Here is an 18,254-nt window from a genome sequence, read left to right as displayed (position 1 = left end):
CTGGCCCAGTGCAGTCACTGAGTCCACAGATGGACAGGTACCACCTGGCTTCACACTAAGGCCTCCCAGAAACCTGAGGGGGACAGAGTCACACAGAAAGGAACAGAAGCCAGGAGGAAAGAGCAAGGAGACCCTCACACAAATCTTGGAAGGAGATGGCCAGACCAGATGAACACAGGCCTGACTAACTTGGGACAAGAAACAGGTCTCAAACCATTGACCCAGAGAGGTCCCTGCCCCCAGCCAGTTCCTGACACTCAGCCCCTGTCCCCAGTGTACCCGAGGTCCCACAGCTCAGGGTGGATGCTCTATGCACCTGGTTGAGCAGCATCATCAGGGGAAGTGAAGGGGGAGCAGGTGTGATAGTGGCCACAGGTATCCGAGTTGCTCAATGATGGGCAGTCTGAGAGGCCCAGAGCATGGTGGGCATCCACTGACACTGTGGGAAAAGAGCCAGCATCACACTCGGTCCTCATGCTCTCAAAAGGTCCTGAAAACCAGGCATGGGCTCCTTTTCTGGCCCTCTGCCTCACCCAGCCTGTATGTGGTGGGACTGGGAGGGGTCAAGGGACAGAGGCCCAGCTGCCCTCCCAGCCTCCCCACTGCCCTGGGACACCCACACCTGGGAGAAGCCTCCCAGGAGATAAGCCCAGGGCCAGGGTGGCAGCACTGTCATCCTGGACTGCCTTGTGTGGGCTGGGGGAGGAGGGAGGCTGTTGGCCTGGTCATTGTGTCACTATTGGGTGGGGGTCTGAGCCTTGGAGAAGCCACAGGCTGATCATCCACAGGCCGACGTCCCCTGCCTAGTGATGCTGGACACAGGCTGTGACCTGGGCACCCTTGTGACCCTACCTGGCTTCAGAAACAGGCAAAAGAAAGATTTCTCCAGAAAACACTTGTGTTGAACCAGCAGCACCTGCTCTGCTGTGGCAGTTGGTTAGTTTTAGGCTTTTTACCTCGCTATCCCCTACCCTTGACTCTACCCACAGAGAATGAAGGAGCAGGCCAGGCTCTACTCTCGGGACATCAAATATATTGACATGGACGTGAGCCGCACCTTCCAAAACAATATCATGTTCCAGGAGCGGTATGGCATCAAGTGAGGATGCTGAGCCACTGGTCCCTGGGCAGAGGGGCAGGGGGTGATGGTCAGGGGTCCTGGGGGAGGGGAGACTCGAGGATGAGGCTGGAGCTGAGGTGGCAAGAGTGGGGCCTGTGCAGAGCACCTGCAGAAGTAAAAATGCACAGGGCAGGCACCCTGAGGGAGATTGGCTGTGCCTTCATAGGTCAAAAGGCCCCCGTGTGGAGGGGAGGGTCCCTGGGCAGCAGAGAGCAGGCTGCACAAGGACATAAGAGGATAGAGTGAGTGTCAGATGGGTCCAGATGTCACCTCATTTAGATCTTTGTCTACTTTTTTAGACCATCTGCATCATTTCTAAAAGTAAAGTGGGATGGAACCTGCAATGCTATCACCCCATCCTACATTAGTGATCCTTGCTCCATCCAGTGTTCCACACACACCACACACTTGACCAGTGGAAGGCTATGTTTATAGCGAGCCCCATTGTCCCCTTTCCAGGCAGCAAGCCCTCTTCAATGTGCTCACAGCTTACTCTGTCTACAACACAGTGAGTACCCACCCCTGGCCAGCCATCCCACAGTGGCCCTGCTTCTTAAGTGGCCTGTTGGCACCAGTCAGCATGCCAGCTCCAACAGCCACAGAGGTGATGCAAGGGGAGCTCTGCTCTCAAACTGACATGGATGGCTGGGGTGCATACCCCACTTTTAGGACAGAAATGGCACATTATGCCTAGGCTGTGCCAGCCCATGAGCTTGGGAATGTTTTATAGCAAGTTCACATGGGCCTAAAAAGCATTGCTATGGTGGTGACACTTGAGTTTGAATCCTGAAGATGCCATTTCATGAACCAGAATCTTAACAGGGATGAGAGTTCCCAGCAACCCAAACTCCTGTGTGGCTCCCTGGAGGTGGCTCCGCACCCCACCTGCACTTTCCAGAATATTCCCTCAAGGAGCACCAGCTGAGATGACCACACAGGATGACCAAAGTGGGGTCTGCAGCTGCTCCACCACCACCATGGCCCTCCAAGCCTCACATATGCCTGTAAGCAACCCCCACCTGCCCTCATGGCAGGACCTCCAAACCTTGCTGGTCCTCAGCACCCGGCATGCCTCGTCTGAAAAAGGGGGCCATGGGATGGTGCCCAGGCACAAATGGGAGACCATCCAGTAAGTAGCTGAGGAGCAAGTGCCAGGGAGAGGGTGGTGGAGGCCTCCAAGGGGGTCCCTGCAGCCATATCTGACTCTTGCAGGAGGTGGGCTACTGCCATGGCATGAACCAGATTGTCGCTGTCCTGCTCATGTTTCTTAATGAGGAGAATGCTTTCTGGGCACTGGCTCAACTGATGGACAACAAAAGACATGCCATGCATGGTAGGTGACTACCCTGGAGAGCTGGATGTGACTCAGCGACAGGAGTCTCCCTGCAGAGTTCCCCCCAGCTAACAGGGACTAGCTTGGTCCATCTCCCCATCAGCAAAGGGCACCAGCTCCCCCCACAGCCCTCTGTGTCCCACAGCCATGGCCCTCAGCCCTGTCCTTGTCCAGACCACACCATCCCTGCTGGTCCCTCTGCCTCTCTTTTGCCACCCACCAGGCCACCTCCAACCCCACCCCAAGCCCCTGATCAGAGGAGGCCCAGGTGGCAGTGTCTCCCTGCTGTACCCCCTCCCCCCGCCTAACTCTCAAGCCCAGGAAATGTTCATGCACACCCCAACCCCCATCCCATGGGCCACATAACCTGCCCCTCAGTACTGGGGTCCTCATCCCCTTCCGCAGCCACAGTGGGGAGGGGCTGTGCCAGAAACAGATACCTGCCTGATGCTCAGCACTGAGCACCTGCCAAGCTGGGCCTCTGTGAGCAGGTTCTCAACCCTGGGCCACCCCAAGCCTCAAAGGCAGTCAGTCATGTCTGGGAAGATCCATGTAGCCAGGCTGGGGTGGGCCTTGCACACTGGAGTCACTACCTGGGGAGGAGGCCTTGGGCTCCCAGGACACACAAGCCCTTGCCAGGCTCACCTCTGACTTCCAGTGGGGGCGGTCCTTGGGGCTTCTCAGGCTTCTTCATTCCGGAGTTCCCAAAACTTCAGAGATTGCAGGCCCATCATGATAAGATTCTGGAGAGGACTCTTCCCAAACTGAAGAGGCACCTGGTGAGTAGAGGCAGCCCTCAGAGAGCCTGGCCTGCCTGCACTTTCATCTTTCTTGTCCTGGTGCAGCCAGGTCTGAGCTGGGATCCACTGGTTGAAGGGGGTTCCTGCACAGGGTCCCCAGGCGGGGAGGACTCGGGCCATTCAGGCCAGCCCTAAACATTCTTTCCTCTGTCAGGACAAGGAATACATGTACACAGAAATTTATACTAAGCTGTGGTTCCAACATTGCTTTATTGACCAGGTAAGTGTACCCAGGGAGACTAGGTCCCCAAGAGGCATCCCCCCAGGCAAGCCCAGAGCCCTGGGGAGGGGGCGTCTGGGGTCCTGAGGCTGAGCCATCTTCCCCTGGGCTCCTGTAGGGAAGGCTGGGTCAGGCTGGGGGGAGGGCAAGCATGTGCCCACACTGCAGTCAACCCCAGGCTCCTCTGAATATCTCCTGCAGAGCATGGGGCTGTCTTTTGTCCCCAGGACAGTGGAGGTACAGGCCAGGCTGGCTGGGACCTCCTCAGTCCACTCAGTTAAGGGCTGTACGGCTTTTTTGGAGGCAGCCTGTGGGACTGCAGAACCCAGAGGCAGTGGGAGCTCCTAACCTGTGCTGGGACACCCCCCCCACACACCTCATGCCCTGCTCAAACCACCCCTCCTGGGCCTGCTGTCCCCACAGACACCTTTCTCACTCACACTAAGACTATGGGATGTATACATCCTGGAGGGGGAGCGAATGCTCACAGCCATGGCCTATACAATCATCAAGCTGCACAGAAGTGAGTAAGCCCGAGCCTGGGCCACTCAGGCCACAGAGGAGGGCCAGCCAGGACTCAGGCTGGGCAGGGTCCCTGGAGAGGTGGCAGGAATGGGGCTGGCTCCTGGTTGTGGCACTGCTGTGGCTCTCCTGGGCCCAGCCGATCATGCATGCTGCCCCCAGGGAGGGGCCCCAGGGTGGGGGATGAGCCTTCCCAGTGGGGGCCCTGTTGGCTTGATGACATCCCCATCCCCAGAACACCTCCTGAAGCTGCCCCTGCAAGGCCTGTATGAGTTTCTTCAGGACAAGATCTCCGGGCCCTGGGCCCTAGAGGATGATGCAGTGATCAAAAAGCTACAGGCATCAATGGCTGAACTGCACAGGAAGAACTGGGACCTACCTCCCCCAGGTGGGCTCAGCAGGGGTCTTCTCCTGATTCCCCCTCCAGGGCCGTGACCTGTGGAGCATCCCAGGGCCTTCCTGTTCACCCTGTCCACCTCCTGGTCTGCTCTAAGGCTTGGCTGGCAGGGGTTGGGCCCCAGGGCAGCCTAAGCAGATGCTGACCCTAACCTTACCCAGCCTGAGGGATGGTCTCAGGGTGAGGCCAGGGTGGCCATTTGGGCCACCAGGAGGCCCACCCTGCACAGACAACGCAGCCTGGGGGAGATTCTGATCCAGTGTGCTCACTTCTAGCAAAACCTGAGGAGTTCCCCACGAGGACCCTGGGCGTGGAGCGATCATCCCTGGAACCCAAGCCTTGCCCAACCATTATAAGCATTAAGGAACTCTCTGGAGAAGACGGGCCTGACCTCCCTGGCCCACCTGCTAAGCACCAGCAGCCCGGACCCTCACACAGCCAGGCCTGCCTAAAGGCTGAGGAACACCAGCAAGAGCAGACCATGGCACCACAACTCCGTTGGAGGGCCCGAGAGCCACCACGTCTGGCCTGCCCGTTTCCACCCCTGGACATACCTCAGGACCGGATGTGGCCGTGGAGATGGGCTTCTCTTCCCAACATCCCCAGGAACTATGAGTGTCCCCTCAAGTGGCCAATTGATATAGGATTCGAGCCCGAGTGTTGGGACCTTTGCCCCTCAGCACGGGCCAAGGTCGCCCTCAGGGCCACATTGCAGGCCTAGCCCTGCAGTCCCACAAAGGCCTCAGCCACAGGTCCTGCCCAGGCCCACTGAACACGCAGCCACGGGGCCCAGGACACCCCTCCTGACCCATAGCAAGTGCAGCCAATGCCCCTCCCAGGGCCGTGATCAGCACGGCCAAGATAGGATACGTGGTTTCAATTTCATTACAATTTGTAACGCTACTCCATCGTTTTGCAAATGACCCTCTGACATTATCTATGACATAAAGGGCATTTGTGATGAAGTTTTTGACAAAAATCCAGTGACTTCTAGGATTTGTCTTTCAAATGACATGCATCTAGCCACTTGTAGCATGAAATTATTGAATCCCAAATCCCAGTGTCCACCACAGGGTGGCAGAATTCATTTTCTGCCTCAGTCATCAGGCTGCAAGTATTCATGGAGCAGACACTTCCAAAAACATCTAAGCATTCCTATTAAGGAGCTCTAATGGCAGTGTACCAGTAATTTCCCACTATAAATCTCCTAGAGCTAGTTTCATTTCTTTTTTGTTACTATGATGCAAAAATGGTAGTGGTGAATTTGGTAGGGTTTGCAGCATGTCTCTAATGACCTTAGACCATGTTATTTCCAGAAACTGGCCTAATTACTTCAAACCCTTTAGTTTGGCTAAACAGAAGAGTTCTATTTGGCTAATTCTATTTACCACAGCTCGCCTAGTCTCCCAAGCTTCTCCCTCTGAGACAAAAACTATTATGAAGTTGTCAATATAATGAATTAACTTACTTTAGGTATGGTAATACATAAGTCTTTTTTAAAAAGTATGACAGTATGCTAAATCTATATCTTTGGGGGAAAATAGTAAACCTATACTGTATTCTTTTGCATAGAAAAGTAAACTATGCCTGACGGTTCTTTGTTTCTAAAAGTTAATCTGGAAGCATAAATGTATGCAAATTGCAATTAATTTTCAAAAGAGTAATGAGTCTTTCTAGAAGGCAAAACGAATTATAATGTTAGAATCATATCCTGGCTCAGAAATACATATCGAATGCAAATCATTAACAAAACATGTATTAGCCCAATTTCACAAAGATATATTTAGAATAAGGATATTTCAATATAAAATATGGAATCCCTGCTGTGGCACAATAGGACTGGCAGCACCAAGGACACAGGTTCAATCCCCGGCCTGGCACAGTAGGTTAAATAAAAGATCCTTTGTTGCCACAGCTGTGGAGTAGGTTGCAACTGCATCTCAAATATGACTCCAGGCCTGGGCACTTCATATGCCACAAAAAAATGTTTCAATTAGGATCATTTTAGTTGTAAATGAAAGGAAGATCAAATGAAATTGTTTTTAAATGTAAGGATATTTGTTGACTTGCTTATGTAAATGCAAACTCCAAAACCTGGACAGCCTCAGAATGCACTGATAAAAATGATCAATTATACTATAATAAAATCCTTTACTTTTTGTATTCTTATCCCACTTGTCAGTATTGAATTTATCTTAAATCTTACAGCCTGAGCACTAGAAGGAGTACAATCTGTAATAATTCAGAGAAGAGCCTCTTTCTATGACACTGGCAGAGGTAATTGACCCTGAATATTAGGTGGAAAAGGAGAAGCTATAACACTGGTGTTGGGAAGAATATTTTTGAAGAAGTGATTAGACCTTGTATGGTAAGGTTCTGGACTAGACCTCCAGCTAAGTTACAGAGATCAGTTGAGCTGTGGGTGAAAAGTGAAGCCAGGAAGAACTGCCACTGAAGGAAGAAGATGAGAAGTAGAAAATGCAGCTCTAAGATCAACTGCAGTAGCAAAGGAAAGAGTTCACCACTCTAACCATTTCTTTTAATTTACCCTCAGAAACAGGACCCTAGAGGTGCCATAAGGGGCATAAGGGGTGGACTATGGTGAATATGGTAATGTATTGCCCAGCTCCCCTTTCAAAAAGAATAATATATTGCTCCTATTGCTGGCAGTGCTGGTAGCAGACAACCTCTTGAAGATCTGAATATGCCTCCTCATCAGAGACCTCATGTCCTTATCCAGAGCTGTCTCTCATGGCTTTTGGATCAAGAAAGTTTCAGGCATCACTAGAGATCAAATAGGAAACAGAGTCTTGTTCAAGAAGGAAGTCGCTTGTTCAACCAACAATTGCAGAATCTAGGAACATATGTGGAAATGGACCTTTTAGCTATTGGAATGGAGAAGGGAAAATATAAGCCTTCACATGGGAAATTCCATTAGCATGGGGGTTTTCCCCCATGAGTATGGCTACCATGAAGTACAAAATGGCCAAAGCTTACTTAGCACATACTGTATACTAAACATACAGGAGGGTATTCCAAACTTTCAGTCTAGGGTGTCCCACATGGTTCTACAGCTCAGCCTTCAGCAGGAAATACCAATTTTCCACTCAGTTAATGATTCTTGGTGATGGAAGCTATAATGACACAGTGAATTCTATGATGGCAAGTGATTTGGTTTAATTTACTATATATTGTGCGAACTTTTTAGAGATGATGGTGAGTGGAGTAGTCTGGCAGTGAGTGGATCATGGATTATGTTCCTTGAATAATAAAACAGAAGAACTACAACAGAGGGAATAAATATACACCCAGAGTATATTATGACACGATGCTGTCTCCCTCAGGTTGAGATGGTTTTGGTTTTTTGTTTCTGTGTGTTCATTTGTTTGCTTGTTGGCTGTGCCAATGGCAGGTGGAAGTTCCTGAGCCAGCAGTGAAACCCACACCATATCTGTGACCTGAGCCACAGCAGTGAAAACACAGGATCTTTCATCCATTTTTCCACAAGAGAACTCTCAAATTGAGGAGTTTTAATGACCTAAGATGCCACAAATTTTTTTTTTCTCTAGAGAATTGTGCCCTATGAGGGAGTTAGTGGTGGCCTTTACTAATGGAATTTTGGACACTCAGCAGGGACAGGAGCCAGACAAGAATTGGGAACAGGTAGCTTCTATTGCTCATTGTGTCTATACAGAGCTTTCTTCTCTGCCACATTGCACAGTGACCATAAAACTGAATGAAAATAATGACCAATATCACATTCTGATTTAAAGCACCTTTCCTTTCTACCAACTTTTGCAAAAATTGATTTTTTTAAGAGGCAAGCAGCTGAATATTATTCCATAACAATCCTTCTGTTTCCCACTTCCCAGCAATACCACTGCTTTCATATACAATCTCTATTTACCTATTTTTCTATTTTCTCAGGTTTCCATCTAGTTCAATTAGTGTATCTAATACTAGAGTGTCTAAATTACTGCACTATTTCAGACACCACTGCCTTATAAAAAAAAAATCACCCCCCAAACAGTGGCTTAAAACATCAACATTTACTATTATTTCATATGTTTCCAGTGGGTTTGGAATTTGATCAGTTCATTTGGGTACTTCAGGCTCAGCATCTCTTAGGAGGTTGCAGTTAGAAATTTGCTAAGGTCTGAGTTGCCATTGTGGAGCAGCAGAAATGAGTCCAATCCATGAGGATGTGGGTTTGATCGCTGGCCTCTCTCAGCAGGTTGGGGACCAGGTGTTGCTGTGAGCTGTGGCGTAGGACTCAGATGTGGCTTAGATCCCATGTTGCTGTGCTATAGACCATCAGTTGCAGCTCTGATTGACCCCTAACCTGGGAACTTCCATATGCCACAGGTGTGGCCTTAAAAAATGAATGAGTGAATGAATGAATAAGTAAATAAAAGAAATTGGGTGAGACTGAAGTAATCTAAAATGATTTATTCTTTTACTAGATGTTTAGGCTGGAAAGCTTCGAACAGGGGAGACTGAAATAGGTGTTGCTTCCTAATAGAAGGGGTACTAATAGAATAGCACTAGTGTTTGCATGTTTTCTTGGAGGAAAGGCCATGTGAGGACAGAGTGAGAAGTTGGCCATCTACAAGCAGGGAAGAAAGGACCCACTAGAAGCCAACCCTGTTGTTGTCACCTTGATCTTGGAGGTCCAGCCTCCACAACTGTGAGAACATAACCATTGTGTTAATAAACTTTCCCAGTCAGTAGTGTTTTGTTGTGGAAACCCTAGCCAATAATCTGACAATGATGATAATGGTGGTGATGATGCAACTTAACCTGAATTGGTGAATACAGAAGGATGAATGAACTGCCAGATTTGATTCAGAACAATCTTCACTCTCAACCCATCATCAAAGGTGGATATTTTCCATATCCATAGATTTTGGAATAAATAACACATCAGATATTTTGAATAAGAAATCTGAAATATCATCCAAAAATAACTGGTGTACACCTTCAACCTAACCTTCCTCTGAGGAATCTGAGAGCATTTACCAAAGGAATTGTGCTCTGTGCAAATGGAAATACTCAAATCATTCAGGAGGTTCCATGAAGTAGGTTCTAAGCTAACACTCACTCATGGGTGGCACTATACTAGCATCCTCCATTGGTTGTTGATGTGAAACAAGAAGAATGCTAGATATTTTTGCAGAAAGACGTGTTTACTGGGGGTCAGCAAGAATTTCAATTTGAGGCCTGAAATCATGACAAACCATATGCAATCCCCATCAGGGCAAGAAAAGGTGAATGCTCTACAGAGGATAAAAGAGAGTTTGGACTGAGAACTATGTCTAGATACTTACAACGCATCATGACAGTGGGAAAAAAAATTACGTATACATGTATGTGTAACTGGGTCCCCAGGCTGTACAGTGGGGGGGGGGGGCGGGGAAGTGTGTTGGGGTAAATAAGAATAAAAAATAAATTTAAAAAAGGAAGAACAGAGAGTTTGGGGAGTTAAGTAAATAAATAATGAGCCCATGGCTCTTCATGGGCTGAACAACTTGCAAGGGAAGAAGTCTATCTTATTCCTGCTGGGCTCTGCTATGTTACAGGCCATAAAAGTTCTTCCTTCTGGTCACCTAATTCCATTGAATTGAGTATATGTTAATTAATTTTAACAACAAAGGCAGGGAATATTGATTCAGCACTCTCATAGTGGACCAGTTCTTCATATCTAGTAGACCATGTGTCTTCTTCAGAAGGCATAAGTTTCCATCTTGTGTCCCAGATGCCTGAGTAAACTTGTTGTAAAGGACTGAGTAGACGTATTTGGAACAAATCTCCTTTTCCAAAATAGGAAAAAGAAGCACCGTATTCTTGTGATACCAAAAGATTTGATAGATGCAGAGAGTAAGTCTTGTCATATTCCCACACAACTTACTTATATGATTTAGGAATAAAATGGAGAGACAGGTTAAATCCATGTGGAAAATGGAAGCTTAAAAAAATCCTGTATCATAAATGTTTTCTTTGTGTGAGTTTTCTTTATATGATAAAATGCTGCAAGGCAGTGTCAAAGGATGTGTTTGATTATCATCTTTTAACCTCTTCTTTTCCCTAGGCAGGCCTCACCTGGAAAATGATAAGCCTCATTTAAGTAATTACATAGATCAATTGGAAAAACTAAACTGTCTTTTGTTTGAATTGCTCTATAACAAGTTGGTACATCAGTGATTCCAGGTAGGGGAAAAATAAAAGAGGTTGGGATTTAGGAAACCTGAGTAGTTAACTTAATTCTGCCAGCATCAGAATGTGCAGTTTTAGAAATGTTCCTTTCCTTTTTTCCATGTCACAGTTTCTTTTGATGAAATGTAAAGAGAATGAAATAGATACTCTCCCACAAAACACTCAATACGCAATGCCTAAGATTTTATTGTTTATGTGTAGGTCAAATACTGGTCTCCACATAGATGAATTCTCAGAAAGCTTATTTATAATATGATCTAAAAGACAGGATAAATATCCTTCTTGTGGGGAATCATGCCTGATACTTTGCAGAGACTTCTGCTTTTGAAGGTTTTTAAATTAGAAAGCTAAGAGCTTGGAACTGAAACAGCAGAATCAACCTTTCAATTCCACAACTTACTGGTTACAGCATCCTGGACAAGTGAAATAAATTATTCTAAGCTTCAGCTTTCATCTCTATATATTGGAAATAATGCATTCATGTCATAAATGTATGTTGAGATGAAATATGAAAAGGAATTGCAAATAATAAGAGCTCAGTGCATGACACTTCTTACTAGCAAATTTAGGGCAGATTAGAAATGGACAGGATGGAGTTCCTGTCGTGGCGCAGTGGTTAACGAATCCGGCTAGGAACCCTGAGGTTGCGGGTTCGATCCCTGGCCTCGCTCAGTGGGTTAACGATCCGGCATTGCCGTGAACTGTGGTGTAGGTTGCAGACGCGGCTCGGATCCCGTGTTGCTGTGGCTCTAGCGTAGGCTGGCAGCTGCAGCTCCGATTCGACCCCTAGCCTGGGAACCTCCACATGCCATGGGAGCAGCCCAAGAAATGGCAAAAAAAAAAAAAAAAAAAAAAAAAGACAAAAAAAAAAAAATAACAAAACTTCTTTGTAGTATTAGTCCCTCATTTGCAAATATTCAGTGTTTCCCCTCAGCCTAATTAAGTATCCTTTGTAGTGTTGTAATAAAGATCTTTGATTATCTGACTTTTACCTACTTTCCTAATTTAATCTCCCAATATTATTTTCTATTTCAAACCAAAAAGGTATCCTTTCCATAGGCTTGAAACCACCAAGCTATCCCAGGCCGATGCCACCACCTAGTGGTGGGGCCTCTAAACTTGTAACATCTTCACCCCTTCACTTCTAAGAGATAAGGCAAACATGACTTTTTCCCCCTGCCCTTCACTCTCGTATAGAGTTTATTTATTTTCCTCTTTCTCTTCAGCATTTCTATCTTTCCTCTCTTCTTATCCCCCATGCAAATTATCTTTTCGGTCTTTATAAGCCAATGTAAGCCCCGGTCAGAGATTTTCTATGTTCTATAAAAAGGAAAAACGCAAGTCATAAGTCATGTGAAAACAGAATTAAAGAAATACTGATAATAAACAAACTAACCATCGTCTGAATGATAACATGGGATGCTTAAGTCTCTTTACTCACCATTCATCAAACCAGAAATCAAGTCTCAACTAAGGCTTGTACAATTTACTTTACTTATATTTGCTCTCCCTGAACTGTCCCCTCCTGATTAACTCTTCCCTCAGATCCCACCCAATCCTCATACCAACCCACCCCAGATCCCCAGCTCACTGAAGTGCAGTGATGAACCACGCAGACCCTGATGGATCTCTCTCATCACCATGGAGAGAACTGTTTGTATGTTCTTACCACTTCTACCCAGAGTATAAGGTAAAATGCTTTGTTCACCTGTCTTTACTGTGTCTGGCCCAGTGTCTGGCACAGAGGAGATCCACACCTGCTGAGTTCATGAGTGGACAGATGGATTTGGATTAAGGCTGGAAGGCAGGACTGAAACAGGGGTGGGGAAGTAAGGCGTGGTAACATGGGAACATCCATCCATCACTGTAAGCTTCACAGAAAATCCTGGTGCAGCCACCAGGCCAATGAAAATGTTGCAGATGGATGCCCTGAAAATGGCTCTAATTTCCAGCAGCTGAGAAACATGTCACTACTCACCTAAAAATGCTTCCAGTGTGGCTTCAAGTGATGCCAGATCAGTGTCCCTACTGCAGAGTTTCTTAGAAGCACTATGCTTGAATATCCTAACAAGGAGTAAAGAATGGCTGATTTTCCCATGTTGTCTGTAGAAGACAATCATAAATTTACCTCCATATAGAACATAAACCTTTGGAATTAAGCAAGAATTTTGGCCAAATAGTTATCTGTTGCTTTTTAAGGCTGTACTTGCAGCATAAAGAAGTTCCCAGGCTAAGGGTTGAATTGGAGCTACAGCTGCTTGTGTATGCCACAGCCACAGCAACTCAGGATCCAAGCCACGTCTTTAACCTATACCACAGTTCACTGCAATGCCAGCTGCTTTAACCTACTGATTGAGGCCAGGGATGGAACCCGCATCCTCACGGATACTAGTCAGATTTTTTTTTCCACTACATCACAATGGGAACTCCCTGGCACAATATTTAAATCTTGGACTTAAAGATTAAAAAAAAAAACACTTAAAATGTGACATATACTGAGTCTTCCTATGCTTGAATACATTTTTTGAAATAAAGAGCTCCTCTCAGCTAGGAGATGAGGAAAAAAAAAAAAAAGAAAGCAACTTTCTGATCTTAGCTATTAGCTGCATCACTCATTTCAAAAGCTCCTTACCAGGGTCTCAGGATAAACACCTACAAATTGAACAACTGAAAAAAAAAAAGACACAGGTTGGCTTCATCATCTATATAATTTGGCTTTGACCAAAAAAAAAAAGCTCACCTACAGCAATTTACCACTCATAAAGATTAAACTGACACCTGGCCTTATGGCTTCCTTCTATTAAACCAGGTCCTTTAGGCCACAAATTAGGCCATGCAGATAACATTTAATGCAGCAGTAATGCACAAATTTGCTTAGGTTTCTTGATTCTATGTAAAATCAGCCAACTTGGTTGGAAAACAGGTGCAAGTAGGTCTGATGAGGCAGTTAAAATATTCTGTAACATCCCTTTCATGTCTGTCTAACATTCAAAGAAATGACTGCTTCAGAGATGACTCAACAGCTAAGCCTAGAGTCATACACTAGGAAGGCATGGGATCCATGGAACAAAAACAGTATTACTTTACATGCAATTTTTATTTTTTAATTTGAATTTTTTATTCTTTTGTCTTTTGGGCCCACGGCCAGGGCATAAGGAGATCCCAGTCTAGGGATGGAATCAGAGCTACAGCTGCAACCTTTAGCCACAGCCACAGCAACACAGGATCTGAGCCACTTCTGCGACCTACACTATAGCTCACAGCAACACAGGATCCTAACCAAGTGACACCAGGGATTGAACCCACATCCTCATGGATACTAGTTTGGTTTTTTAACCACTGAGCTATGACAGGAACTCCTGCACATAATTTTTAGATTCCTCTTCTGGCACCTGTCCATAACATGGATTTAAATGATCTATTAACATGATGAGACACCATTAGAAGTATTTCTAGTAACTAATGAAAAGATACAAATGAATACATAAACAGGTGGCCTGAGAGATTTTCTGAAGTTTTCTAACAATCTCACTTCCTTTCAGAGTGACAAGGAATTTGGTTCATTTAAGCTAGTCATTTTTCAAGGAATGAATACACAAATGCACACTTTATTCAAGTCAAACCTTAGAATGAATGTGTTAAGTGCCATGTATGACATAATTTTTTTTTTTTACCTTTTTTTTTGTCTCTTTGCCTTTTCTAGGGCCACTCCCATGGCATATGGAGATTCCCAGGCTAGGGGTCTAATCGGAGCTGCAGCTGCCAGCCTACGCCAGAGCCACAGCAACATGGGATCCGAGCCGCGTCTGCAACCTACACTACAGCTCATGGCAATGCCGGATCATTAACCCACTGAGCAAGGCCAGGGATCAAACCCACATCCTCATGGTTCCTAGTCAGATTCGTTAACCACTGAGCCACGATGGGAACTCCTGTATGACATAATTTAGGGTTATATTAATTGCTTTTAAAAATTATGTAATGTTTTAAGTACTTTTGCACTCATGAAGTTTAAATACACAGCAAAGAAAGGTGGATAATAATTCTACTTTTGGCACCACATTTGTCCTTCTAAAACACAAAGCCAAACATCAGAATTAACCTAGAGACCTGGAGAAACACATTTTCTGAGTAACTGCAGAAAGTGGATGTGTTGGAGCACCACAATTCTAAGAGTAATATGGAAAAAATCACCTTTACCTACTTTTAACACTTACTGATAGAAATCTTCTTAAACTACTGAAATCTCTTTCTGAATGTATGAAGCCTTAAGAATCTGATTTTGTAAAATATATAAAAATAACTGAAGATCATCTCTTTTAAATCTTTTCAGATTCTAACAGCAACTGTAAATACACAATTAAACAAACAAACAAAAAACTTCTCTACCGGGCACCTGGGAGTTGCCTAACAAAAACCATTTAATAAGACCATAGTTCAGACACACACAAAAAAACTTTAACTGCATAGAAAATACTTATGAGTTTACTTTCCTAATGCATAAATCTGGTTCTTGTTTTCAAAGCCCCACAATTCACATCAGTGGGAACAAAAAATCTTACAGACACAACAGAAAGTTAACTTCCTAGAGGAAAGCGCTTGGGGTAAGAAACACCACTGAAAGATCCAGGATCTCTTTTTCTTTTCTTTTTTTTAATAACCTTACTAGTTTCTCTTCCAAAAGAGAGACCACAATAAACTGATAGCACAGTTTCAAATGTTTAGCCCAGAGATTTGGCCAACCACACCTATTCTAAGTACATTCAACCAACTCCAACTCAAACCTCAGAGCAGCACTCCTTCAGGTCACAAAACATCCAGTGGAACTCGGTAACTCCATCACAAAGATACTATCCCTTACCAGTTGATCTCTCTTGACATCACACCTACATTCTGAATATTTCACAAATTGGAAGCAAAGTGCAGGTTCAGATCAGTGGAGTCTTTGCTGACTCACCTTTTACCTACGAAAGCAGGGCAGGGCACACATGTGAGATTTCCTAGCTCCTCTGCACCAGAAGTTCTCCTGCCTGGGCCAATACTCTGCTTTCCAGCAATGGCTCCAGGGCCAAACCTGGTGTGGCCCGGGTCGCCACCGGCTGCTCCTCACTCCAGCTCTAGGGTGAGTACCATTCTGATCAAAGACAAATTATCTGCTCCTGCCGCTCTGCCTCCCCCCACACAAACCTGCCAAAATCCAGGGCCAGCCCTGAACTCTCCAAGTGGACCAGCACCTAGGCACCCCCGCAATCTGGTAGGGCGCTTTCTTTCCATCCACTTCCCCAAACTTAAGAGGTCTACTGCCCAGGGCTGGGCAGAAGCAAGGCCCCACAGAGCTGAAAACCCACAACAGTGCTGCAGCAAGTTGCCCCTGCCACAGGCACAAAGGGCTCGGGGCCTTGGCCAGGCATTCCTAAGGAGTGCGGCACCACTTACCCCTCACCCACCACACAGGCCGCAATGTGGTTTCTCTTAAGCTTACCTTAAAGTTGGCCTCAAGCTGAGGCGGAGTTCACCAGGGGTGTACTCTTCCTTTCAGCGCGCCCTCCGGGGGTGGGGGGGCAGGTGGGCAAGGGCATTGCTTGGCGGGCAAGTCCTCATGGTCTTGGCAGATCCTCCGCAGGGCTCCCGGAAGGCTCCGAGGTCACCCTTTGTTCTTCAGCCGGGCAGGCGCGCATGGCCGTGCTTGCAGGCGCGCATGCCCAGTGATCTGCATTTGCTCTCCACCCACCCAGCTCCTAGGCCCCCTGCTCGTCTCCCGTGTCTCAGGATCCCAGCGCACAGAACAGAGGGCCACGCCCACAAATGCCGGTTGCTTTCTCCACCGTGGAGTTTCAACCTGACTTTCCTTCCCTAGAAGCAGGATTCACACCTGGTGCAGGGTTGGGGCTCTGTCCCCCTGCCTTGGGTCAGGGATCTTCCTGCAGCTCTGGCAGCCAACTGCGAAGTAGGAGACAAGCAAGTGCCCTGGGTAATCCAGAGATGCTCCTCCGAGGAACAGTCTGACCCTCCCTCTAGGGCCAAGTTTGGTTATGGCCAGCACACAGATTTGTGCAGAGAATTAATATAGAATATGTTCTCTTCTAGGTGTTTGATGGTGTCTTGTCTTAGCTTTTAAGTCTTTACTCCATTTTGAGTTTATGTTTGTCCGTGGTGTGAGGGTGTCTTCCAGTTTCATTGATTTGCAGGCATCTGTCTGGTTTTCCCAGCACCACTTAATGAAAAGACTTTTTCCCATTTTATATTCCTGCCTCCTTTGTCAAAGATTAATTGACCAGAGGTGTCTGTGTTTATTTCTGGCTTCTCTGTTCTGTTCCTTTGGTCTGTATGTCTGTTTTGGTACCAGCACCACACTGTCTTTACTTTAGCTTTGTAATATTGTCTGAAGTCTGGGAGAGTTATGCCTCCTGCTTGGTTTTTGTTGTTGTTGTTGTTGTTGTTCCTCAGGTTTGCCTAGGCAGTTCTGGATCATTTATGCTTCCATATAAATCATTGGATTGTTTATTTTAGTTCTATGAAAAATGTAATTGATAATTTGATGGAGATTACACTGAATCTGTAGATTGCTTTGGGTAGTATGGACATTTTTATGATATTAATTCTTCCAACCGAGGAGCATGAAATATCTCTCCATTTCTTTGAATCCTCTTTAATTTCCTTGATTAATATTTAATAGTTCTCAGCATATCAGTCTTTAACCACCTAGGTCAGGTTTATTTCTAGGCAGCTAATTTTTTTGGGGGTGCAATTTTAAAAGGTATTGTAATTTTGAATCCCTTTTCTAATATTTCATTGTTAGTATACAGAAATGTAACTGTTTTCTGAATGTTAATCTTGTGCCCTGATACATTGCTGAATTTGTTGATCAGTTCAAGTAGTTTTTGTGGGGAGTCTTTAGGGTTTTCTATTTGTAATATGTCATCTGTATGCAGTGACGATTTTACCTCTTCTCTTCAATTTGGATACCTTTTATTTCTTTTGTTTATCTGATTGCTCACGTTAGGACTTCCAATACTATGTTGAATAAAAGTGGTGAGAGTGGGCATCCTTGTCTTGTTCCAGATTTTAGCAGAAATGCTTTTGGCTTTGCTCCATCGAGTATTATATTTGCTGTGGGTTTGTCATAAATGGCTTTTATTATGTTAAAGTATGTTCCCTCTATACCCACTTTGGTAAGAGTTTTTATCACAAATAAATGTTGGACTTTATCAACTGCTTTTTCTACCTGTGGTTTTTGACTTTTCCTTTGTTAGCGTGGTATATGATGTTGATTGATTTGCACATGTTGAACCATCCTTGTGGACCTGGGATGGGTCCCACTTGGTCATTCATGGTGTATCATCTTTTGGATTCAGTTGGCTAAAATTTTGTTGAGAATTTTTGCATTTACATTCATCAAAGATATTGGCGTGTAGTTTTCTTTTTTGGTAGTATCTTTATCTGGTTTTGGTATTAGGGTGCTGGTGGCTTCATAGAATGTCTTGGGAATGCTCCTTCTTCAACCTTTTGGAAAAGTTTAAGAAGGATGGGTATAAGTTCCTCTTTGTATGTTTGGTAGACTTCACTGTGAAGCCACCTGGTTCTGCACTTTTGTTTGTAGGGAGTGTGTTCATTATATATTCAATTTCATTTCTAGTGATTGGTCTGTT

General features: G+C 45.5%; 1 protein-coding gene and 1 long non-coding RNA gene across 16 annotated transcripts in view; one reads left to right on the top strand and one right to left on the bottom strand.

The window, feature by feature from the left end:
• LOC110258908 (USP6 N-terminal-like protein) overlaps positions 1 to 6,561 on the top strand; it is a 48,229-nt gene extending 41,668 nt beyond the window's left edge. For 6 of the 14 annotated variants that reach the window (XR_014817615.1, XM_084979650.1, XM_084979652.1 and 3 more), the window contains 9 exons: positions 990 to 1,099; positions 1,580 to 1,628; positions 1,932 to 2,124; positions 2,333 to 2,453; positions 3,138 to 3,232; positions 3,408 to 3,473; positions 3,897 to 3,996; positions 4,231 to 4,383; positions 4,668 to 6,561. Coding sequence is in view for 11 of the 14 variants with exons in the window: in XM_084979650.1 (XP_084835776.1) it covers positions 1,090 to 1,099; positions 1,580 to 1,628; positions 1,932 to 2,124; positions 2,333 to 2,453; positions 3,138 to 3,232; positions 3,408 to 3,473; positions 3,897 to 3,996; positions 4,231 to 4,383; positions 4,668 to 5,113 (1,233 nt within the window). In the remaining 3 variants the exon portion in view is untranslated. Of the gene's footprint in view, positions 1 to 989; positions 1,100 to 1,579; positions 1,629 to 1,931; positions 2,125 to 2,332; positions 2,454 to 3,137; positions 3,233 to 3,407; positions 3,474 to 3,896; positions 3,997 to 4,230; positions 4,384 to 4,667 lie in introns of those variants that run through there. The other 8 variants (XM_084979646.1, XM_084979647.1, XM_021082164.2 and 5 more) reach the window with 3 other exon arrangements.
• Positions 1 to 16,289, bottom strand: part of LOC146399373 (uncharacterized) — a 35,287-nt gene extending 18,998 nt beyond the window's left edge. Inside the window, exons 1-2 of one of the 2 annotated variants that reach the window (XR_014817648.1) lie at positions 16,088 to 16,289; positions 3,099 to 3,229 (exon numbers count right to left, since the gene is read on the bottom strand). This is a non-coding gene — a long non-coding RNA (uncharacterized LOC146399373). Of the gene's footprint in view, positions 1 to 3,098; positions 3,401 to 16,087 lie in introns of both variants that reach the window. The other variant, XR_014817647.1, reaches the window with a different exon arrangement.
• Between the last annotated feature and the right edge of the window lie 1,965 nt (positions 16,290 to 18,254).

Source organism: Sus scrofa, chromosome 10, assembly GCF_054392235.1.
Source record: "Sus scrofa isolate SSC_HxYL_T2T_F1_AM1 chromosome 10, Sscrofa_HxYL_maternal_Yorkshire_Landrace_v2.0, whole genome shotgun sequence".
Taxonomy (NCBI): Eukaryota; Metazoa; Chordata; class Mammalia; order Artiodactyla; family Suidae; genus Sus; species Sus scrofa.
The sequence above is the reverse complement of the archived record's forward strand: the minus strand, read 5'-3'. Positions and strand labels throughout refer to the sequence as shown.